General features: G+C 40.9%; 1 protein-coding gene across 8 annotated transcripts in view; it reads right to left on the bottom strand.

Annotated features, from left to right (window-relative positions):
* Positions 1-18,574, bottom strand: part of ctnnd1 (catenin (cadherin-associated protein), delta 1) — a 29,261-nt gene extending 10,687 nt beyond the window's left edge. For 2 of the 8 annotated variants that reach the window (XM_038714360.1, XM_038714359.1), the window contains exons 1-10: positions 12,230-12,377; positions 10,004-10,078; positions 9,377-9,502; positions 8,876-9,168; positions 8,662-8,752; positions 8,269-8,459; positions 7,794-8,049; positions 6,437-6,508; positions 5,451-5,601; positions 3,135-3,336 (exon numbers count right to left, since the gene is read on the bottom strand). In XM_038714360.1, the coding sequence (XP_038570288.1) occupies positions 3,135-3,336; positions 5,451-5,601; positions 6,437-6,508; positions 7,794-8,049; positions 8,269-8,459; positions 8,662-8,752; positions 8,876-9,168; positions 9,377-9,502; positions 10,004-10,078; positions 12,230-12,370 (1,598 nt within the window). In that variant the 5' untranslated portion in view covers positions 12,371-12,377. Of the gene's footprint in view, positions 1-3,134; positions 3,337-5,450; positions 5,602-6,436; positions 6,509-7,793; positions 8,050-8,268; positions 8,460-8,661; positions 8,753-8,875; positions 9,169-9,376; positions 9,503-10,003; positions 10,079-10,170; positions 10,310-12,229; positions 12,378-13,702; positions 13,751-18,231; positions 18,443-18,475 lie in introns of those variants that run through there. The other 6 variants (XM_038714358.1, XM_038714362.1, XM_038714356.1 and 3 more) reach the window with 6 other exon arrangements.
* Positions 18,575-26,055: the final 7,481 nt, after the last annotated feature.

A 26,055-nucleotide genomic window follows, 5' to 3' on the forward strand; every position in this document is an offset into this window, starting at 1 on the left:
GCAGTTGGAAGTGAAGGTTCACTTTCAGGGAATACAAAAGGATTCCAGCACACAACGCTTGAACACACCTGCAAGAGTTGTTTGTATGAAACTCCTGTTAAATCTGGTGATTTACAAAGAGAGTTCAGTTTGGTGAGATCAAGTTACCAGTTTCTTCAACTGCTCTCTAACTCAGGCCTACTGGATGGATGGAAATGTGGAAACTGAGACCCAGTTACTCTTCTTCATTCATCGACATAGAAGGCATGTAAAGAAAGAAACATGAGGGAGAAAATTCTGTGCAATGATATTCAGCCTTGGTCTTTTATGCTGGTTTGTTTGTCCCAGTGGCAGACACGCCCTCTCACATTACCAGGACACAATCCTTTCCACAGCAAGGGGCACAAATTCACTTAACAGCAGAGTTGGAACTGTACTGTGTCTATATGATCCCTTAACTTTCCATCGAGCACCACCAAGTCAAAGACCTTATTTATCTAATACTCCAAATACCTGCAGATCTAATGACATTCCCATCATCCTCAGCTGTACTTGTTAGCATGCAAACAAGCTAAACTAAGGTAACAATGGCAAACATTACACTTTAGTTGTGACATTGTTAGCATACTGACATTAGCATTTAGCAAACTGAGCAAAAAGAAGCCTTACAGATTCCTACACAATCTTGTTATAAGATTTCTGGATTCATATAATTCTACCTCTGGTTGCCATCTGCTGATTTACTGCAATCATCATTCAAACAAATATCATTCTTATCCATTAACTGAACAACATCTGCCACTTTTCTATTCAGGGTTTATCATGAAGCGCACTGACATCTCAGGTATGTATCTCACTGATACTGTACCTAAGGTGTGACGCTGATTTCCATCTCATTCCTGCACCTTGTGTTAAAATGCCGGGCACATGGATAAAGCAAGTTGTCAGATCCACGTGAGTCACCCTCGTGTCTCACCTCTATCGTTCTAATAGACTTCAGATGGGACTGGGTTTACCTGAAACCCAACATCATGATCATCTTTCAATATAAAAACTTGTCAAACAAGGATTTCCAGGGGTCTTTTTTTTAGTAAGTAAGTTTTCCCAGACCACAGATGTGATCATATCTTCATTTGAGCATGTAAGGTATTACCTATTTCAAACCTCTCTACACTATTAGCAGGAGAGGTCTGTGATTATTACTATAATCTTCTCACCTACACAGGTAAATGTGTAGGTGAAATGTGTGTTTTGGCTAATAACTCATTAACACTGAAGCGTAGCAAAACAATATTTCTGTCTTTTGACACATTTTTCTTCACCAAATTTGGAACATACCATATTTAGATATTTTGGGTATAACGTACTGTTTGTCTCTAATTGGTACCCAAACTTTTGAAGGTGTGGCCTGATGCACTTAATGGGAAATAACTCTTCAATGCTAAATTGGATTCAAACCACGTTTGGGAATATTGTAGCCTACATATAGCCACACTGCACAAGTGAGTAATATTTCATAATACTCTAGTTAGATTAAAAGACAATGTTGGTTAAAGTTCAGTCTAATCATTTTATCCGTATCTGCGTCTAGTGTCTGGTAATGTGGTGTACCGACTTACCCTGAGATTACCCAGTTATTCTATACGTTTCTAGACCAGTGTGGTCAAGGGGAATTCACAGATAACAGACCGGCAGGCTAGAACATACTGTTTACATTGTATAAGTTAATGCCCCACTGTCCTCTGATTGCCCGCTCCCTGTAAACTCTGAGATTCCCTTCTTAACACAGTTACTGTGAGGATGCTTTTCTCTTACAAAAAATAATATTAAAACGCATCGTTTTGTGTCGGGGCTGCTGAGCTCCTCCACACACCCACACCCAGAGCAAAGTCAGCAGACAGCAGATCAGAGAGGCCACGGAGGACATTATTTGACACCAACTACGCTTGTTATTGAGTGTAAGTGCAATAAAATGTTCGCAAGAAAAAAGACAACACTTTACCAATACACCTGTTTAACAAGCACGAACATGTAGAAAAGAATTCTTTAATCTGCTCTGTCCGCAGTTTCTCATCCACTGCCGCTGTGTTTTGCACAAGCACAGCGTGTTACCTTGGCTAATAGCAAATTGTTACAAACAAGCCAAAACAAAAGATGTCTGTATGTTGTCTAAGTGTTTAGATTGCCACATATTATTTGCCACACATCTTAAAATTTGGCAAATTCTTGTAAACAGAGCAGCAGGCTGAGACAAACCAGACCCTCCTCTCTCTACCAGCAGAAAGAGGAGGAGGAGGAAGGACTGATGCTGACCGACTTCTGAGTTCTTCAGTCTTTCTTAAATTCATTAAGTATTTTGATCCCTACTTGTGTGAAGATGGCAGCAGGTAAAGACAAAGTTTATGATAATTTACACTCACAGTTAAGAGTCCATCTCTGGGGACAAGGAATGGGGATTATCACACCATTTTCATTACACAAGAATGTTTGTTGATGATGCGTTTGTTTGTATCTATGGCTACGTTCACACTGCAGGTCCTAATGCTAAATTTAGATTTTATTGACCAGATTCGACTGTGACTGTTCACTTCTTTTGTTTTTTGTTTTGTTTTTGTTTTTTTAAATGTGGCCCATATCGGACTCCAGGGTGAACTGGCCACATGTGCAAATGAATAGTACGACATCAGAAGCAGCACTCAGTCGTACAGAAGTAAACATGAAACAGGTTACAATACGACCCTTTAAGTTTAGCTTGTACAGAAATATAAATATATATTAAATTTACAGATTAAACATGACAATTAACTTTATTCTTGTTGTTATTTGATAACCGCTTATAAATAAAACAATTTGTATGGGGGCAAGTAAAAAGTGACTTCAGGCAAGTAGATTTCTGACCCACTTGCTTCACATGGACACAGCTTCTGTCCTCCCTCTTCATCGAGACATCTCCATGATGTTTTTCCTTCTCTTCTGCTCTGTTAACTCGTCATCCCTTCCTCCCTCATACATCCTCCTGCTCTGTCATCTGTTGAGCTGGCATGTTTCCATCTTCCTCTCCTGTCTACAGCCACCCTCCCTCCTTAAAATCAGTAACAGTCAAACAGCTCTGCTCAGCTCTCCGAAGCTGCCTCCATCCCTCCATCCTTCCATACCTCAGGCAGCCTGCTGTGTTGGTGAGGGCCGTCTCCCACTCAAGATGTCTGGGCTTGCAGTTTTCCTCCCTTCCTCCTGCTCCATTGCTCCCTCGCTCCCAGCCTGAATGGGGCACCATCACTTCATCACAGAGGGCGTGCAGTGCATGGTCCACAATCTCCATTTTCACTGAGTCGTGAGACGACAGGTTCCACAGCGTCCCTGGGAAAAACATAAAAATTGAATTATGAAGCCTACTGGTGCTCTCGCCTAACTAATAATAGGCCTGCAAAGAATTAAAAAAGATATTGTAATAACAGGTGAATAGTCTTATTCCCTGATTTGTGTGGAATGCCAGCTCTGAGTCTTTAAATTAAAAAGTGTAGGGAGAGTCTACGTATGGCCACTCAGAAACTTTAGGTCTGTCCTGGACATTTCTCAGAAAAGGCTTCCAGTTCATTCTGCCCATTTTTACACCTATAGACACCAGAGGGGTATAGCTACAAAGCAAGAAAAATGGGTTAGCGATGTATGTTAAGTCTAAAGCAATAGTTTTTGATGTCACAAAGGTGGCTCTCTTTTAACCTGGTTAGATCACTTATCAACTTATGTTGCACACTTAACCTAACCTTTTCACTAATTCTTTTCCTGACAATTCTCTCTGAGCGATTCTCACCTGAGGGCGTACTTTATGCAAACTTGCTGTTAGTAATACCACCGAACAAAGCTGTGTAATTCCAGTAGTGTAATCTGTCTTCTGAAGCTAGAGTTATACAAAATATTGTTTTTGCAGTTTGCTTCAGGTAATAATAACACTTTAACACAGCATATCATCCATAGACAAAAAATAATGAAGGCACAGCAACTAAAGACCACTTTGGATGATGTTTTAATGCTTGGTCATGATTTGCAGCCAAGTCCATTTTACACTTCTGTTATTGCAGCTATTAGAACACAGTCTATTGATATTTATCATGGATAATGTTTAAATGTGCTCTAATGTGCAGCTGTTACGTTACACATCGAGAGTGGTAAAATAAAAATAAAATACAAATATTTTCTTCCTCCCTTGCCATATTTGCAGCAACAGTGTTACTTTTTTCTGTAATATTCTAGCTATATAGCTCCTTTATAACGACCTGTTCCTCTTGACTGATGTAGGCGGCATGTGATCGGTCCATTTTGTGCAGAAGAAGAGTCAAATGACCCCCCTTTTTGGGAACACGCAGAGAGCCTAATGAAAAAAGCCTGGGTTGACAAAGAAATTTGATAACCACCGTCGTGGAACCCATTATCTCTGATTGGGTGTTTTAGGTTGTCGAGCCAGCTAATGCAAAGAAAGGACGGCTGTGTCGAACCTGCTTTGTACAGAGCCTGTATCACAAAGCAAGTCTGACTACCACAGGCGCTACTTGGGTTGGTTTGTTTTACAGAGCATAACATCTGTGAGTCTGGATAACCAGTATCATGAAGATGGTTGTCAAACTGGCTCAGCTCTGATTGTGTAATAAGATACATGCAGGGAAATTCAGTTATACCCGTGATATTAAGTGTATAACATTTTGAAGTTCAATACAATAATAAGCTGTTTGTTTCATTTGTATGAAAATGTGATGCACTTAAAACAGTTAAAAATAATGTAGGACTGTTTCTACTGACAAAGCAGAGGGGGGGGGGGCATTTCAAATTTATTGGGAGCTAATTATTATTTTTTTTTCTAATAAACAACAATTGTACTTTCTAATTCCAGTTATCATCTCAATGTGTCCTCATTATTCTGAAGTACAGGGATGAAATAAGAGTGTAAAAAGGTATCTACAATGTCAGAAACTAAAATGCAGCTATAATCACCATTCATTTGCACAGTATTTAGTATGGCAGCCTAAGCTGTCTCTGTGTTTGTTCAAAGCTGTGTTGTAAACCCAGAGTGGACACACAGAAAGCCTGGAACAGCAAAGAGACTCTACTGACCTATAAAAATATATATTGCTTGATTGCTTATAACTTTATTGTGAACTCTGTACTTGTGTCTATGTCGCAGCAGACATGGCGTTCTACCCCAGTTAAAAGTGAGCCAGCTTCATGATACTGGAAAACCAAAGTTAAGCCTAGCCCCAAAGTTAAGACAGCTGGATAAGGCACTAATCTCACTTTGTGGTAGTTTGGATAGTTACATTGGGACACACCTTACTAAACTGAGAAAAGATACGACAGCGAATGACATTCAACCAGAAGTTCAACCAGCCAGTTCAGTCCAGAGGCTCAAAATCTTTAACTTGTTCATCAACAGTCAAAATCATGCTTACACAGTTTGTGTGTCTGCATGTGCCTCTAACCTGTGATGGTGTCAGTGAGGTCCTGGTCGTGGGTCTTCCTCAGCAGCCTGACCAGAGCCGGCACTCCGTCACAGTTCTTGATGGCGATCTTGTTGTCTGGATCTTTGCCATACGAGATGTTCTTTAGTGCTCCACAGGCTGCATAGTGAACCTATAACAAAGACGCAGTAACAGTTTATTGACCTATTCGCCATGATGGAGTATCGCTAAAAGACAGCAATGATTTCACGTACATGGATTAAGTGTAGTAGTTTCATGCCCTTGTAACTGTTAATAGTGTGCTACACAAATTATATGGGTCTAATTAATGGGATTTGTTGGCCACATTTCTTTTCACTATTAAGCAATGTTGTGTTCACAAACATCCTTGCATACATGCAGCTGTTTTTATGATACTATTTTCTTTGTCATCTTTTGTATCTCAACTTTTCACACAACATACCAAACACACAGACTCAGACAAAGTGTTTGGAGTCTTTGGAAACAGTTAGTGTTGAAGAGGATGCAGTCGCTGTTTGACCCATTTCTCCAGCCAGCAAGTCATCCGACACACACCAGACTTCAGACTTGTCACTGGCCGTAACAGCATGAAATGTGAAATTAAGATGCTGCTTTGCCTTGAGAGTGGAATGCATGATGTGGTTTGTCTGGTAATGCCCATACAAACATCAGCAAATCTTTGCCACAGCTTGTGCTAAATGAAAGGGAATCATAGAAAAACCACAGAATGTTTTGACCAAAACTATATTTAGCACAAATGTTGACCTACAGGATTTGAAGAGAAGTCAAATACGTAATGCTTATTTCTATTTCCCTTTCATTTGGGATTAGTGGAGAGTCTCAGGTTCACCTTGACTCAGGCCAATGAACGGTCCCAGTATTACATAAGAAATAAACTGCATCCCTTAAGCCTCACTTTTACCCCACCTAGTCCTATCATAACAACTAAAGAATGAACAGGCCATGGAGAAAGTCAGCAAACTGACCTCTTTGTTTGGGTTGTCAAGCATAGAGACCAACGCTGGGATGCCTTTCAGACGACGCACATCAGACTTCACCTGAAAAACAAAACCACACATTTCGTAAGTGGTGATGGAGACCCAGCAAATCACAATTATGTCGACACAAATCAATTTAAAAACTGAAAGATGTACAAACAAATTACATCAGAACATCAAGGACCAAAGCAATCTGTTTTTAAACTGTAGTGAGCCTGTTTTAATATTATGGATAGACTAGTTGTGGCTTTAACTGTAATCCTGACTGAGACTGCTGTGATATAGTTAAAACTGAACTTGGATACAGAACATAGAAAGGCACAAAGTTATGCAGCCTTCCTCTCTTTTTGTCAACATCAAGGAATTTTGCTTGAATAAACTTTATTGCAACAGCCACTGAACAAAAACCCACCAGGGGTTCCATGCTTATGTCGTGACTGGCCAACTGATTTGTACAGTGTGAGCATAAATTTGTAGGATCTAGCTGCGCAGAAAGGCTGATTAAAACATGTAGTGTAGTTTACACAACGTACAAGATCAAAAAATAAAATTAAAAAAAATAAAAGAGGAATGTCTGCCAAGATGTGGACAGACTTCTTCAATGCAAGATTTTTCCCTGTTTTTGTAAAGTTTTGCTATACTGAAGTGCTTTCTATGGCTCATGTTATTGTAAACGTATGTTCATTTCCACATGGTTAAACAACCAGCAATCCTGACCGACTTATCAAACAAACAGATCTATGTTCCAACACATTTTTAGTCTCTTTCGTTAATAAGAACCAAAAATTAGTTTTTTTTTTTTAATAAATAAATTGTATAATACAATTTTCACTGCCTCTGTGCAGCCATGATTTTTCACTGCGTCCACAGAAACGACGATGATAGGTATGCAGATGAGACAGTCCATTTGCCTTTCTGATAACTACATCACTGCAGAACTCAAATGTTCAGACAAGCTTAATTTGTTTGTGATGCTATATGCAATTCAAAGATAAATGTTGCATTTTCTGACTGATTTGGTTGCAGGTATCTGGGGTTGGTAGTTATAAGGCACTTGGGACCGAGCTGTTTTTCAGTCCGTGACAGAGGCAGCTCTGCGCAGGAGTGTGTATTCAACCGTGCGCCTTTTTAAAAAAAATTATTTCCATACTTTAAATCCATACTTGCTTTACTTTTACCCCAAACTTATCCAGTACTGCAAATCAGTAAAATCAAATTCCAAACTTTTCCAAACTGTAGGAACCCTGCAACTACTCCCCATAATTAATCATCTTTAAACTTCTGAGATATTGCTTTGACCTTTGCGCTCCTCAACTAATTGCTATAAAATTGCTGTATCTCTTACTTTATCATTCTTATAGGTGAGATGCTGCAGGTACGCAGCTGCGTTGCTCCTGACGGGGTCTAGCCTGTAGTTCAGCATGGCGATGACCTCTGGCAGCTCAGGTTGACGCCAACCACTGGGGCCCGGACCTTTCCTTAGAGTGCTGTCCAATGAAGCCATGCTACCTCTTTCACCCTGGGCCAGCGGTGCTCCTCTTTCCCAATAGTACATGTCCCCTGGACCGCTCATGTCACCGTCCAAGGTGCCCTCGTAACTCCTGGAGAGGGAAGAGATGAAGATGAAGAGGATATGTGAATGTATTTTTTGGCGACACACTGACATCCACCAATACAAAGAGATGAAAGGTGAGAAATTACAGGAGTAATGTAAAACAATACATTTTTTTGAAATGAAAATTATTATTATGTGCACTTCTTACACACGAACATTACACTGAAAGATGGCTCGCACGCGCACTGCATACAGAACAGCTTACCCAGCCCTGCGTGGTGGCCCATGGGCAAATGCATGGTGGTTGCGGGGCACGGTGCTGTAGTGCATTGGGTGTCCCATGCCATAGTCAGGCTCATCATAACCTATGCTGCGCTGATCATCCTCCAAACCGTACGGCTCTGGGACAAACCTTGGGATGGAGGACAGCTCCAATGCACTTCCCATACGCCCAACCTACATGGAGACATGTTCCAAAATAACAGAAGCTAAAAGCCAAACCTGTGTGTACTCTACTCAAATTAAATCCTATTAAAATCTTAACATTGAAGCAAAACACCTCATATAGCAAGTGCATCTTAAAGTGTCAGCAGACCAGGTTAAAATCCTGCAAAAAGGAACAAGTCAATGCAATTGATACAGTGATTGTTTTACATACCTGTGGCTGAGCAGCATAGGGGTCTAGCTGGTTCCTGCTGTGGGCTCGGTAGCTTGGATCCAGAGTTCTGTAACCATCTGGATGAACCGGTCTGGAGTGGGGAGTGACAGGGAGGTTTAGCATAAGATGGGCCATAAGATTATCCAATTAAATTGGAAGTTAAAGTCTTGTTGGATCAGTTTTGGTTACGTAAACATGAATTTCAACACAGTACCTGTAGCGATCATCCATGCGAGCTCCCCTGCTGAGGCTTGTGTAGGTATCAGATGGGGGCCCAGTGCGGTAGTCATCATAGCCCCCTGGCGGTCCATAGTGGTAGTTGCGGGGCACAGTGTGAGTGGGGTAGTCCATTGGCATGCCACCTCCGGGAACCTGCCTGTAGACCCGGTCCATGGGTGTAGTGTAACCCCCCATACCGGTCACTGAACCCCCACCGTCCAGAGAAAGGGTGTCTGACACGGAGGGGATGACTGTGCGAGTGGTGGTTGTCTTCACTACTTTCTTAACCTTAACAAGCAAAACAAAAGAAGCAGGAGACAAGATTCACCAGGTAACATTTATAAGTTTAAAATCGTAGCACTTTGCGATGCACACTTTCCACTTCACCCAGAGATACAAAGAATCCCATCTCTGTCAAGCTACACCTCTACAACACTAAATGGTTCTTCCTTCCTCATCATTTAGTGCTGTAAACGACAAACTTCGACAAACTCACCGTGGTTTCTGTTCGCCGCGTGGTCCCATCTTCAGTGGTCTCCACAGAGACAACAGGTGGCAACTCCTGGGGGTCTTCCTCCACCGTGTAGGTCTCCTGCACCACTTGGCCAGGCTCCATCCTGAACTGCACACCCACACACACATTTCAGAATTTAACTGAAACCAATGAGTTAGCTAAACTTTGAGCTAGCCTCAACCTGAACGATCTGTGATTTTCTCATGTTAGACAAAACAGAAGTTATTGTACTTTGCCCCAAACACCCCCCCCCGAGACGCATCATCTTAAGATATAGTTAATCTAGATGGCATTGCCATGGCCTCCAGCATCACCGTAAGCAATCTGAGATTTCTTTGATCACAACATGTACTTTAACTCTCACTTAAAACAAACATCAAGGACTGTCTTTTTCACTAACACTGCAAAATCAGGAACTAGTCCATACATTTGTTACTTCTAAGATGGATTATTGCAATTCCTTATTATCAGACTGTCCTGAACCATCCCTTAGTTATGCTGCTTTAAATAAAACTGAACTCCAATGTTGGTCTCACACGGCATGTCCTTGGGGTTAAACTTGTTAAGAATTTAACAACTGAAACAAAGAAGGTTCCAAAAGATGCTTACATGATGTGTCCCGTTGATGTAACCCTCGTTCAGTGTCAGCCTCTCTATGTCTGCATCACAAGGAATGCGACCGTTCTGCAGGGACGAAGAAATGCACATGAGGGGGATCCAACACACACTGCTTAGAATAAAAAGATGACTATGCATTGATGAACAAACAGACACACCACTGCCTGAGCAGTCGAACTTTTCCAGCTGGCCACAGTGACGAGCTTCTCATGTACAGTACCGTGACAATCAAATAAAAGAAAAACCAAAAGTAAAAGCAGCAACCAGTAATCTTGAAAATCACAAACACACAGAGGCTTTCATGTAATGCACTCACCAACCCTTAACAAAAACAATGAGGAAGCTGACTGAAACACACCCAACCATCTTATGAATGAACTGTGATGATGGAATTAACAAATGAAATTAGTGATGAAATGAATAATTCAGACAAATAGAGATCCACTTCTTTCTCTCATGCGTCGACACCACCAGTATTGCCTGCCCAGGCGTGGTAATGGGTGTGGTGCACTCCCCATTCCAGCAACAGGGGGAGCTCCATGCCTCTCTACTGCCATCTCTGCAGTTTTATCTCTAAGACTGTGTGGGTGAAGGGGGTACAGCTAGGGGGGCGTTGCTTAATAGTGATTCAGAGATGGGATACAGTGTCTCATGCAGAAATAACTTGCTGAAAAATGCCAATAGTTTTTGCGGGAGTGAAAACTAAATGAAGTGCCACTTTGCCCTAATCAAAAAAAACAAAGACACCGATTTAGCTAAATGACCACTCTTTAGTTCAGATAAGGAATCAGTCAGAGAGAATAGTAGAAAGTGCCGGGCAGATTTGAGCATGTGGGAACCTGCCAGTAAAGACTGAGGTCACGTTGTGCAGTCTGTGAGAGTGGCAGAGGCATGCCTTTCGGCTATGTAAACACACAAAGCAGCGATAAGAAGCGACACAGGCTATTCCTACTTTCACTATAACACACACACACACACACCCTAGCAATATTTCTGCCACTATCAGCCACAAGAATTACCTGGGACCAGGATGTGTCCTAGCAAGTGCTTGCCCACATGCAAGAGTGACAAACAAAAGAGGTAAAACAAGCGAGTGGGAGAGCCTCGTTGTTTATGAGAGTGTGTTTCAAAAGGTTGCCCTCAGGACCAATAGAGTTTGTTTGTGTGTTTACGCGTCATTTTACTGAAGCACACTAATGGCCGTGCGTGTCAATAAGGAAGCGAAAGAAAGAGCGCGTGGGTGGGTGTGCCTGCGTGAAGTCACTCAGCAGTCTCTAAACCAGGTAACTGACTCGAGGCATGATAAAGAGGGTGTGTAAGCAAACAGTAAAATACTTTAGATATGAAACACACTCATTCGCCTTTTCAGGGGGGTTTTTTAACCAAGAATTCAGAGCTGTTGAAACCGGTCTGACAGGCCCCTTGTCAGAGTTTGCCCCACTAAAAAAGCAGCAGAGGGACGTCTTTATTCTAGAAATAAAACACAACAAATGATAAATAAACCAGCGGGCTGACATACTATAGCTCCAGCAGGTAAACTCTTAATGAATATCACAACAAACAAAATGTCAAGCAAGACAATCGCTCTGCATGCAAACACCCATGGACAAGTCAAGACAAACACGATGGGTTTTACTGGGTTGTTAAGCTTGATTGGCGGAGGGATATGATGACAATGGGAGGACTATTATTTTATATGAGACATGGGCAGTTACTAAGGGACCAATGGAGGATGGAAGGGGGGTAGTGATGGAACAGTGGATAAGACACATGCCTTTGGTGTGAGAGACCCAGGTTCGAATCCACTGTGAGACACCTAGTTGCTCCAGAGGTGTGTGACCTCTTACATATATAGAAATTGTAAGTCGCTTTGGAAAAAAGCGTCAGCTAAATGAATAAATGAGTCATAAAATGCAGTGAGGAGAAACAGAGGGTGTTAACTACCTCCTCAGGACGGCTATATTGGAAGTTGCTACAGTTTACCGACTCAACTTCCAAAGTTCACATGCATTTAAAACCCACAGAGGAGGTACTTTTGCCCCAGGGGTTTGGTTTAGGATCTGCTGCCATCCAGCTGGTCCACACAGATGGGATGGGGTGACGATGGAGATGACACAGGATGAACTCGCTCGAATTAAGGATGAATCCGAGGGACTTTTCCATGGAAAATGTGCATGAGGGTGGGTGGAACAGGGGGCGGGGATTGTTCCGCGTTACCTGCATGTTGGGGAGGGGGCGGGGCAGGGTGCCGGCACACGACCTCCGCTCCTCCTCCAGAGCTCGGCTCAGCATCTCAAACTGCCTCTCCTGCTCCCGCACCGAGGCCAGCAGGGAGGCCGTACTCGCACACTGCTCCATTCACACGCTGAGAGCAGAGCACAGGACAGGACAGGACAGGACAGGGTCAACACCAGAGAGAAGAAGATATTCAACCAACACCGGGAATTCATCAAAGAACAGACAAACAGCTACGGCTGAATCACCCAAGTAACACTGATATAATAGCAGAGGGGCCCTTACACTGTGAATCTGTGAATGCACACAGTGTAGTGCTAATGAAGTAGCAGGAGCTGACGCAAGAAGATAATTGAGGGAAGAGAGAGAAGTTGGGGGATAAAGAAGAGAGAATGTGAGTATAGAAGGAACAGGAGTGCGGAAAAACACCAGGTGTAAAGAAAGAGCTGAGAATTTGAGTGATTTGAAGTGATTATTCAGTTCACGTTGAAGGTGGGACCAGCATCAGCAGAGCAGGGGTGGAAGCAAGCTACTGTCACTTTTTCAGTGCGTTTCTTCACCTTCTGCTATGTCGGGTTAAAAATAGGAAGAAAGTGAGATACATGGCGAGAGACAAAAACAGCACGTTTTCAGCTGCAGCGTGTGGAGCTTGTTAGCGCTTGTTCACGGCCAAGGATGCAGAGACAGTGTGAGAGCATTCAGAGGCGCTATGAAGAGACAGTATCACACCGTCAAGTTACACCCAACTCAAAAAGCCAGGTGTTTCAATTTGAGAGGGTGTTCTGTACACAGCAGGCAAAGAGATGGCTCGCTCTCCCTCGCTTAATGCTATACTTACAAGACTCTGCAAGTTATCATATGGATGGTATTTCATTTGCATGCTATCCTTTACAATTTACTGTAAGCATTTCTTTACTGTTATTATCTCTACAAACTCACAGAAATAAATTTAAAATCGCAGGTTCAGTCAAATACTGGGCTGGTTGTTTACCGTTTTTGTTGTGCTTAAGTGTTTTAATCAATGATCAACAACTGTGATCAAAGTTATTAATCACTGGTTCAGTGTGCACTCCTGCCAATATTTTCCAAATTTTCAGCGATGAGTCTGTTTTACTGTCACTTTGCTAAAAGAAATTTAATATTCAGTGCTTTATTAAGGGCACAACTTTAACTACAAAGCAAACTTTACGTCCATGTGGTTTATAAATCACACTTTGGTGATCTCATCATTTAAATTTAATCTTTTAACATTAAGTTGATATATTCTTTCCCTCCGCAGTACTTACAAATACATTTTCAAAAGTTGGTCAAACCGGTCCGCTCCTTCATTCTGGATTTACTGACATGGCTGGTTTAATGATTAGTCTAATTAAAAGTGCTTGACACAAGACATCTCAAGCTACACAACAAACTACAAAATGCATTTCAAAGTAAGCAGCTGAATTACATACATACCTGTTGATTATGGAAACGGGTATATAGCATGACAATTACCAATGATCTATTGTCCAGGAACTACAATACAAAAAAGAAAAGAAGCAGAAATGGGTTTTTAAAATTGTCAACCTGGATACTGCAGCCTTAAGATACGCCTCAGATGACCTAAGCCTAAATTACAGTGACATGGTAACAAGTGAAAGTCACTTCAGCCCAAACTAAGACAATGACAAAGCCCTTTTTCTCCGACTTCCTCAAAAAGGGACTCTGCTGAGGGAGGAATGAGGAATCTGCGGAAGATTCCTTCAACAGTGTCTGTCTAATAACGGGATGACATGAGGGTGGCTCATCTCCAAGCCTGGGTAAAAACCATTTTCTACTTCAAAAGTTCACTGACTCGTGTGAATCAAATCTGCTCTCAATCTGCACACACAGGACTGACTGAGTGAACAAAAGACTCTTGTATGAAGCTTAAGTGCGCACACACACCAGCATGAGTATGCGCGTGCATCCGTGCGAGGGCGCATGATTGTGTATGTGGTTCAGAGACTATATAAAAAGGTGGCAATGGTGTGAGGCCGACGTTGGTAATATCGTTGAATACTCAGAGCAGTGTAGGAAAGTGAATGTTGCCCCTTTTCTTTGCATTTGTGTGTGTGTGGGGGGGGGGAGACACATTTGTGGATAGAAACATGTCTCACACACACAAAAACACTGCCATTGTCATACATTCCACAGTGAGATTTAGCATGTCATATCCTGCCTCAGCTGTTGGAAGCTTTCCTAATAAGGGAGCCCTTCACTCGTTCATTGTGATGCACTCATCCGTCTCTCACACTAACATTTTTTCTTCCCAGCCAAACACGTCAATCCTGGAAAGAGAGAGGATACCGTCTCTCTCTCTCGCTCTCTGACCACAAACAACAACAAAGTGCTTCTTTAGTGGATAACGCTCACAAATGTAAGGATGGTTTGAAATGATATCAAGTTCGTGTCTACGCAGGCCCTGTGTGAAGCTAATGAAATTTGAATAGTTTCCTCAACAATGACAGATCTTTGCTGAGATCTCAAACACAAAAAAGGAAACGGGTAACTAAAAGGTGGCAGCAAGCTACAAATACATGTTTGTTGTGTCATAAAGGTTGCGTACAGCAGCCGTCAAGTTTTACATTAGGGACCAAGAATTCATCCGTCTGACACGATACATCAAATACGACAACATACCACAGTCTAAACGGCAACACTTTTTTGAGAGCATGGAGGAAGGCGGTCCTCTTATGCCTTCCTACAGCAGACAGACAAACCTACACAACGTCTGAAGCTACGCGAGTCCCACAACTAACATTCTCGTGGCTGGGAGTAGTTGCTTATGAGAGTTTTAAATGGCTCTAGCCACTTAAAGCCTCGGCATTAGTCATTAATCTATTGTAAGGTCATTAGCAGCAGCACTAAATTGTATCTGCTAATGGGATAGCCCTGGAATTACAGCACTAAGCCACTTATCATACTGAGCCAACACACAACACAGATGTACACACACTATCCACTACCCACTGAAAACATTGTGTAGTACACACACACAGCCAGTTTGTTGGTCTATCACCCAGTGAACAGTGAGTATTGTGACTACAGTGTATTCCCTCATTATCATATGTTATCACAACCACCAGGGACAGAGTCACTGGTGGTTGTGGCAGCCTGACATGCTTTCTGTTCCAGTCCACCCCCCCACACATACACACACACACACAGATGAGGTGAAGCTATGGTAAAATGCTGTTGTGGCTTGGCCAAGCGCTCCGCTGACTCAGCCTCATTTGAATGGTCACACAGAGATTTGGCCTCTGTGTGTGTTGTGTGTTAGCCTTGGCCCACATCCAACCACTACCGCCTTTGCCATCCTCACTTTAAACCATGAACCCCCCCCCCCCTTTTCTCCTATGTGGCCCACAGTGTGGTAGCTGCAGAGAGATTACACATGCACACACACGCCCTCATTCACTCGTGCAAACTTTTCATGGAAGTTCTCCTAAGGCCAGCTGTCCGATATACAGATGCCAACTTACTACTCTTAGTGGGGAATGAAACGCGCAGGGAACTGTAAAGCTGATGACACGGGGCAACTCTGAGCAATGTTGCGGGGCAAGTCCAACTATGTCTGAATCGATAGCGGCGGGCCAGGGTGGCGGGTCAGCGGGGGTAGGGATTACGGTAGTCATCCTTACTCATTACCATTGACGGCAACATTGCTCATCATCTTAACTCAGAGAGAGTTACAGCTGCCTACAAAGAGAGATATACGGAAATAATATTGATATGAGGCTGGATGTCATCTGGGATTTTGATTTGACCAATCAACTAATTGTTTTGCTGTGTGAAATAAACAATGAACGCCACTATCTGCTTGGACGATACACCCCATTATTAACAGATTTGACCGGAGTAACAATCTCCTCCGCAAAAGAGTTTCACAAAAAGAGCAGAAGTCTATTTCACACAACAATCTCAGGCACGTCAAACTCTATCCAAGTGACACAGAAACACAGACTGAGTGGGCACACTGATGGTGTTGGTCGGCGTTTGCCTGGGCAGTAAGCAAGCAGCTTCCGTCTTCACTTCAACTTCAGTCAATAATATGTTCATGTTCTTTGAGAAGTGTTACATAAAATATTTCTAAAATACATTTAAAACTTGACTGTTAACAATCCTAGAAAACAAACGTTGAGCAGTCGGCAAAGATTTCCCACTGGAGACTTTACACAGTTTGACCACAGTTAAACAAGGAAGTTGGTTTAATTGCTGCAGCGAGGACCATAAAAGTGTTTACTGACACTCAACCTTTCCAAGAAGTTAACCACCAGCACTGAAGGGCGGTACTGTACAGCAGTCCCGCTTCACTGCTTTCAGAATCTGTGCACTTTGATTTCACTATCAGACACCTCACATGTCCTCCCCTGCATCGAAAGCCAAATGACGTGCTGGCCGTTCAAATAAAAACACAGACTGCAGGTGTAACTGTTGGCTGTAGAGACGAAGAAAGAGACAGAGAGAGAGAAGACAGACACAGGGAGGAGGAGCAAATAAAAGAAAACCCCAGCTTCTGTGTGTCAGAGGGACACACCCATGAAAGCCCGTCATTACAGAGGCTCACAAATGATAGCCCTGGCTAAAGCAATACGACTCCAGCCCCCACAGACAACATGGCTAGGAGCAAATTCTAGGAAGAAAAAGAAATGTCCAACTTGTGATTTTCTTGGCCCCTCCTTTTCACATCTTACAGAAGGGGGCATTTCTGAGAAAACCGCATGTCCAAACTTGCTCACAATCTTTTCCATCTCTGTTTCAGCAGGTCAAAGCAGACATGCCTATAGGGTATTTAGAGGAATATGACAGGCATGTCCGTGCTGCACTGAAACACACAAGTCAGCTGACTGTAGCATCTCAAATTAACAATTTTGTTACTTCGGACAAGCAGTCAACCATGACTCAGGTTGGTCTGTATGTTGTTTACGTGCATTGATTTTTAATGTCACACACAAACCACCACAAACTGAAAGTATCAAGTCTACTCCCAAGAGTCACCCACTGAAGCAGATTTAACCAGATCCCTCTGACTAATCCAGCATAAATTCCCACGAAAAGACCTGTAAATTGAGATGGTGTCTCACTCACTGTGATGCAAGCCTCTATAATATATAATGGAGCCGGCCAACGCCAGCCACCTTACCACACCCCACAGAAACAGACCCACACAACTGGTTCTAACTATTGTGTTTTGCAGCGCCAACACCGCCGGTCCTGCCTCCCTCCCCCTACCTGGCAGACCGCATCAAAAGACAGCTGCGGCTGAAGAATTAAACAGTTTCAACACTTTCAAGGCACTAAAATCAAAAAGGCAGTCGGCAACAAAAGACAGACGCCATGCGAGCATAGTCACCTGAAAGCAGCTTCACTGTCCGCGGAGTGGGCGGCTCAGGTACAATACATAACAGAAAACTGATAAGTAAGCCGAGACTGGACTTTGACTCCTGACTTGCGGTCAGTGACGCGTCGGGCCACTTCCGTGTCCTCTCACCTGTCCTGAATACTCCCCAGCTCGGGGGAAAACTAAAAAAAAAGCCCATTAAAATCTGTGTTTAAAGGCAGCGAACAGAAAAGACTCGACGTGTAACGTTAATGTTATAACGTTAACAGTAACCCCCTCATAACCACCCAGACCATTCATGTAATAAACTGCTGCTAGCTAGTTAACGTCACGTTAGCTGGATATTTTATATTTTTAGCCATCTTGGTATCAACCAGTTTTAACTGCATTCACGAGTTTTGTTAAACTTTTCCCGAGTCTCACTCTGGATAAGTTATTCATCAAGCCAACGAAAGGAATAACACCGATGCTAGCTAAATTAGCTTGCGCTGTGGTAGCTAGGCTGCTAACGCTGCGTTTACAACAAGTTCAGCAAATTAAAGGTCACCTCTCTTCCCACACACACACAACAAACCCCAACCAGCTGTACCGAACACAAAGCACCAACAAGAGAGGCCATTACCGATTCCGGGGACTGTTAGGCTTGTTTTTCAAAGTCCATAAGTGTTTGCGAGATGGATTCAGGCCTAGCCGAGTGCTGCTGCTGCTGCTGCTGCACTGACGGTCCAAACCTCGACCCGCAGGCTCTGATAAGAAGTGAGTTAAGACAACAAAAACACGTCGGCGTGGTCGACCTCACATCTCAACACATAAACTGTCCACCGCAGGGCGACAGCTCTCGCAATGAAGACGGAGAAAACACCCACCTTTGCGATTTCCTCTCCTCCTTCGCTTGTTGTTCACTTGTCTCTGCGCTTCCTCTCCGCTGGGGGGAAGAGGTGGGAGCGAGCAGACTGGAGCAGGACGGGCAGGACGAGGGGCGTTTTTAAAATACAGGTTCACAATATTTACTTTTTCATAAGTGACTAACTCATTTAGTCAGATGTTGATAGGCTACATCGCTTTTACTAAGAAACTATGATATAACATTTATCGAGGATTGTGTGTGGCTTTTGATTAACGTCAAAATGATTAAAATCATTATTTATTTATTTTAAAATTAGATCGTTTAGTTTTATATAATTTATCTTCTTCCAAAAAAAAAACCAAAGATTATTTTTAGAGATACTTTCTCATTTCGCGGTGCGTATAATTAATTAGGACTATTTTCCCGCTTCCAGCATTATGCCCTATTTTCAGTTTCTAGACATTATACTGCAGAACACCTCATGCTATTTTTGTTTCGAACATGGAAATTCCCACTAAAATGAATGAGCTCCGATATTGCCATCATGTGGTCAAGGCAGAGTTATTACAGAGCAGAATAATAGCCAGTTTATTTTGGATGCAGTGCCTACGTGGTGGAAAGAAGGCTACAATTACTCAAAAACATTTAAAGCACCTGCAGTTTATGCTATATGTTTTAGACAAATATATTGTTCCAGCACATGACATTTGACAGCTGTAGAATTGATAGGATATTTCGGTTGGCAGCAAATCCTCACATTTGAGGAGTTGAAACCAGCCAATGCTGTGCATGTTTGCTTAAAAAGTGATTTAAATATTAATCCCTCATCAAAGTAGTTGCTGATTAATTTTTTGTGGATTGTGGATTGACCAATCAACTGATGTTTCGGCTCCAAACATGAGCTCCATAATATTAATAATAATAATAATAATAATAATAGTTATGCACATTTCAAAATATATAAAATAAACAAAGAGAAAATACATGAATAATAGTTGAAAAACATGAAATACAGAATGCATAAAAGCCTAAGGGAGGCCATATAAATAACAATTAGCAGCAGGTGCAGTGTAACATTATTCAAGGCCTAACAAATAATAATAATAATAATCAGTAATAATAAGCCAACAATTTATATATTCTAAAAAGGGGCATTTTGCATAATGAGTAGCCTACTTTTGTTATTTTAATTATATTTTGAGGATAAAACTAATTTACTTTTACAAGAATTTGGCTTATCTGAACTTTCAAATCCAAGCAGACACACTGAAAGTGGTTTTGAGCAGAAAAAGTGTTTTTTATAAACAATATGTATTGTTGGAAAACTCATCTGTATCACTACAATAGACCCATAAGAATCTCTGTGATTATGTGTACAGACTAAAAAATATATATTTTTTTGTTCTTCTTAAAGTTAAAATCTGAATGCAGAACTTTTACTTGTACTGCAGTCTTTTACACTGCAGCGTTACTACTTTCATGTAAGTAAAATAGACTGTCTCAGTACTTCAGCCACTAACTACTGCAGTGCACATTAATTGACACGCCCACAAACAATATCAATGTAACTGTATTGCAGACAAAGCAGACCAAAACAATGGCATTGTCTTGTTTTAGAAGACCGGATTTAATTGTTCTGTAGTCCCACAAACGGCCAGTAAGTAGCGCCACAGCTTGCTGTAGCTAAACAGATGCAGGGTTCAACTGCCTCTGCAGTCAGCACACATACAGTCCCCTCCAAAAGTACTGGAACGGTAAGGCAAATTCCTTTGTTTTTGTTGTTCACTGAAGACATTTGGGTTTAAGATCAAAAGATGAGTATGAGACAGTTCAGAATTTCAGCATTTATTTACTGGTATTCACATCTAGATGTGGGCTGCAAACTTTTCAGTTTAGTTTAGAGTAAGATTCGGTATTGCTGAAGTAGGTAAATTTTATGAGTAGGCCTAATGTGACATTACCCACCACATGAGTCGGGGTCATCACTCTTCAATCCTCAGGAATCTTGTTCAGTCCAGCAGCCAAACTCACAATTTTAAAGCATGTATAGATGAAAAGCCATGTCAATAATTATGATCAGCCATGAATATGGTTGATCTCGCTTGCCAATGTCCAAACATCTTAGCCTAAATCAGGAGACCAAACCTAACCAAGTATCTGGGAATGTTCCCCCCAGGTAATGTGTGTCATCCCAGAGACTGTTTTCTTGCATTCCAGTGAATTTATGGAGTAATTTTGTTGTTTAAATGCAAGAGCATAGGTTTTGCTTCAACACTGGAGGGGTGACATATTAAGTGGGGGCTCTAGGAGTCCTCCCCCTGAAGATTTTGAACATTAAACAGCTAATTTCCTGCATTCTGGTGAAATTTCCTGCACCAATTTTTGCCTTTTTCTGTATCAATTTATGGTGGAAATGTGTTTATTGATATAAAGGGAAACACAAAATTCAGGCAGCAGGTGACAATTCAAATTATAAAAACACAGTTTGGCGCTTCAAGCAGAGACATCTAAATAGCAGTAGTAATGATAATTGTGTGAAAGGAAAGCATAGAGCGGCAGGTCGGATGTGTCTAGTGCTCGCATCCAGTTCCCCTGCTTCAACGCAACTTGTAGGACCATTAGATGGAGTAGGTGACAGGCCTAGTCCCATGTCTAGGGACTGTGCTGTTTATGTATCTAAAGAGAAAAAAGTGTCCTGTTTTTAATAAGGGATTCTGTGCTGAGTTTTATGAGTGGTTGGATGAAATAAACTCAGTTTTGGGTTATCACAATTTTGAGGGTACGAGTTTAAGGGTCTCAGCTAGAAATGAGGGACCCTACAGGAGATATGTGGGCAACCCCATCCCCTGAACAGGTTGCAATATTTTTTAATAGGAGGAAGTCGGAAGGAGAGTTACGTGACCAATGTTCGGAGAATGTTTGTAATTTAAACTCCAAAGTGAGCTAAAAAGAGTCATTTGGCAGACTAAAGAGGCACAGATGTGGGAAGATGGTGACACTGGGGGTGGTCAGAGTCGACTTCTAGCAAGCTTGCGTGGAATGGTAACGGTTGAATCCAATGTGGTCACAGCTGCTGTGCTTCTTGAGTCCGACCCAGTTATGGTGGAAATTCTGTAAACTTTAAAGCAGCAGAAAGCCCTTGTCGAGAGCGTGTTGTAGGAACAGCAGGCCCAAACTGCTGACGTGGCACAAAAGTGTCTGAGTTATCTGGCATGAAGTTCGGGGGAACTTTTGATGCTCAGCCTGTATTGTATGTTTTAAATGTCGGGTAGCTGGCCACATTGCGCTGCAGTGTCGTGAGTGGCGATTACCCGAAGAACAGCTCCTGTATCGCAGGCTAAAGTCTCCCACAATAGGGGGGCACATGTAACTGAGCAGCAGGGAACTTTTAGATGTTTTGTTTGGTGATGTAAATGTTGGATGCCTCCTTATTTTAATAATTTTGAGGCTTGGACTGACAAAACAAGCATTGTGAAGGTGTTGCTTTGGACAAATTACAGTCAATCAGTAAAATCCTGCTTTACATGAGTACATGAGTACAAAAAATCTAATGATATAATAGGCTATGTAATAGTACAGCAGTCACAAGGGACATTTTTCAATCTGCAATGAGTTCTTTGCTTTACATTGAGTACATTTTCGTGATTATATTTACATAATTTTAACTTAAGTAACATTTTCAATGCAGTTCTTTTACATGTAACAATTAATCGAAATATTATCAAAATCGCAAAATGGCCAAATGCAATATCCATTAACCCAACCCAACAATTATAAATTAAGCATTGTGGCCTACACATCATATTCTTCAGATGTAAGGGAAGATACTTGTTTGGTACAGACCTCAGTAAAAATCACATCATCATCACTTCTATACTTTCCTTCAGTGAAAATGAAATGCAAAAATGACCATTCCCTCTGAAATCGTGACTCATATCGCGATCTCAATATCCGTCAAAATTATCTCAATACGATTTTATTTTTGCATAATGTTCAGCCCTAGAATATGCTGGTGTCACATCAGCTGGGTGGAGTTGATTTGTGCCGCGAGTCGATGAGTTTTACGTTTGTTTTTCAGTGAGTTAGAAAATTGTTGTGTGGCGTAAATGCACGTGAAAATGATCAACTGTGTGAGTCTCATGATCTTTGCATGAGAGTTGGCAGCTCTGCCAACCACCTGTCATGTTTTAATGCATTTTTACCTTTATTATAAACAGTCTATGATGTTTCACAGAAGATCATTAACAAACAACAGTTAACAACAAACAGCACAGAGTGTAAAATGATGCTCTGACAATTTTGCCATGAGCTGATCTAGGTCTACATCTATCATGTCAAGGGTTTTTTTACTTCCAATCAAAGCTTTCCGTGTAATATAGAAAGTGCTGGTCATGTATTTAGTCAGATGATGTCACACCTTGTTTGTGTAAACGTTAAGGCAACTCTCCATAAGCTGATCAATTCATATTTTCATTTAGGTTTATCTATCACATTTATCATTTATTTTGGAAATGATATTTTGGAATGTTTTCATAAATACTTCCACTTTACTCCAGTTTTGATGAAACATCCTGTCAGCTGGGTGTGTGCCTCAGCTACAGCGCACAGGGTGAGTAAAGAAGAAAGTGTAACATGTAGCAGAGAAGAGTGATACTGGACAGAGCAACAAAATTCAACTGATTATTAGGGAACAGGCCACCTAACAAGTCCTAGTTGGTCCATGGAGTTTGGTATTAAGTTTGAAGAAGCAAGAGGCCAATGGAAAACAAATCTTGATCTCAGGTCGACAGAAATGGAGATGTCCGGGTACATTTATGACAATGATCCTGGTGAACAAAAGCAGGTGGAAAAAATAGCCTTCAACACAACTGGAGAGAGTGATGAGGTGGAGGAGAGGACAGTGGTTATTTATAAAAGCTCAGACTTCTACGGGGCTCAGAAAACTGTAACGCGGAGCGCAGTGCATCAGAAAGCAGGTGAGAAACGCAATATAACACACATACATTTCTATGTTCCCTTTGCTGTTTGGAAGATTGTTTATAATGTTCCCTCATGACATTTTCCACCCAGGCAGGACTGTAAGGACAGATGGTCAGATCTGGTCATTGTAAACAGCAAAGAAGAGCAGGTTAAAGAAAACAAGTTAAAGATGGTGTTCCCTAACATTGCTGTTTGACTGCAAAACATTCAGTGCAGGGTGTTTAGTTGGCTTTGCGTACCGTTGCAGGTATTCATCAATTCCTTAAGGTGTATATTCTGGATTGGTCTGACTGACAGAGAAGAAGAGGGAACATGGAAATGGGTAGATGAGTTCTGAACACACATTTCCTTTTCTCCGGTGCTAGGCCAGTTACTAGATTTACATGCATTGGGCATCATGTTTTGTAATAACCCCAGCCAGTCATTTGATCGTCAATGTTTGAACAGGTTTTGGAGAAAAGGTGAGCCCAGTGGAAAGTCGAGGAAGAACTGTGTGGACACCTTATGGTACACACAAAGAAACTGGAAGGATAATTGTGCTGAACTACGACCGTGGATCTGCGAAAAAGTGACTGACTTCCAGCATTATTTTTAATCCTAAATAAAAATATACATTGATGAAAACCATAGAGCAAAATTGGGTTTCTTCTTTTTATAGCATTTTCTTGGTAAAAATTGGATCAGTAGAAAGACTGTTAGGAGCAAGGTCAGGACATCAGAAAGTGCCTTTAGATTTATCACCACTGGAACCTACACTTTTTACTTTTGGCTGAAGGCGAATGCACTTTTCTTACCAAAACATCTTGCCAGAGAAATGTAGTGTCACTACTTCAGTATCTGCTTAAAAGTCATCATGTAATGCTTTTAATTTTGCTCACTTTCAATATAAAGTTCCATTTTTCATTTTAATGGTTTTGAAACTGCATCATTTCTGCTATAATTAAAATAGTAAGTACATCCCTGGCATGTTTAACAAAAAAGTTAAAATAACATTTTTATTGTTAATTTAGGAGATAATGTTCTTCCCAAACTATCTAAAACATACATGTATACATGTACATATATACACTGTAATTTTACAGTTTTATTTCTTTTTATTTCATTTTCATTATTATTAATTTTACAGCTTTATTTCTTTTTATCCTGTACTTTTGAAATACAGGAAGATTTAAAAAATTTATAAAATAAACTGTGAATTTACATGTCTAATGTAAAATAACAGGAAAAACCTGTAGCTTTGAATAACATTTCTGTTATTTTAAAGAAAATTGTTGTTTTAAAAACTGTTTCAATACGTTCAGGAATTTATCGTATTTTCACAAATATTATTTGTATTATTTAAGATACAACGCCGTTAAATTTAAGTTCAATACTGTAAAAACATTTCTTAAACTTGGTACAATTAGTAACAGTTAACCATAACAAAAAACGTGTTCTGTAATTTGACATAGATTTGCTTGTTAATTGACACATATCTCCTTTAATTATGGATATTTGGAAAATAAAAACATTGAATAAATGTTATTTTATAATCTCTACAAGCATTGTTAAACTGTCAAAACACAGTTTTGATCATTGAAAACAGCCATAATTACTGTAATTTCAAAGATGTTGACTTTTATCATAATGCTTAGAAGTTAGATTAAAATATTAATAATTGCCCAAAAGTGAGAAAAGTACTTTTTAATTTATTGTTAAATGACAGGTGTCCACACCTTTTAATGGGCTTAAAAAAGAAATATAAACCTCCTGGAAAATTATGGGTTTGTGATTTTGAAATTAATTCTTTAATGCCATTTTACAGAAACGACTTGAAGATTTTTAGCTATAGGTGTATTATCAAAACCTCAAACCAACCTGTTTTTTTCTTAATTAAAAATTACCACATGTTCACATTTTACATTAGAGTAATATATATCCATTTACCTTAGACCGGAAACCCCTTTTGAGTTTGTACTAGGGTTATTTGTGACAGTTTCAGACTTCCTTAAATTAACTTAATTTGTGGAAACTCAGACCTTTTAAATTACCACCACAATACAAATACCCACATCTGATACTATTTATTGACCATTTATTCAGTTCCATGCTCACAACAAATAAGCCACACAAGTCAAGTCATTTCAGTGTAAAGAACTGTTCTCCTGAAACTAAAGTAGTTTAGTTTTTATTAACTTATTGATGACATTTTCAGATCTATTCATTAGAAACACAACTGGTTCAACATAAAGAACATTTTGGACACTGTCAGACACAGCTCCAAGATTAAAGTGGAAGATGAATGTGAAGTAACTGGAAAGTATTTCTTAAAATGCTGCCATTTTGCTTTGATAGGACTGTATGTAGAGATATGAAAGGCAAAGAACAGGGCATCCAAAATGAACTTCCTGCACAATCCAAAGACTTACAACTTTCTAAAGACAGTTTTTGTATCTGGTAAATGTTGTTACGGCTGTATGTGTTTCCCTGTGGTGTGCATACACATTACTTTTCTGTCCTTTAGTTCTACCCTGGAAGTGCTACAGCTGATTGCTGAATTAGGTTCACCTGCACAACTGTGTGCACCTGACTTAGGGTCCATCCATCCATCGTCAGCCGCTTATCCTGTGTACAGGAGCC

The sequence above is a fragment of the Micropterus salmoides genome, unplaced genomic scaffold (assembly GCF_014851395.1).
Source record: "Micropterus salmoides isolate LMB-PRFRI ecotype aquatic unplaced genomic scaffold, ASM1485139v1 Ms_hic_scaffold_12, whole genome shotgun sequence".
NCBI classification, from domain to species: domain Eukaryota; kingdom Metazoa; phylum Chordata; class Actinopteri; order Centrarchiformes; family Centrarchidae; genus Micropterus; species Micropterus salmoides.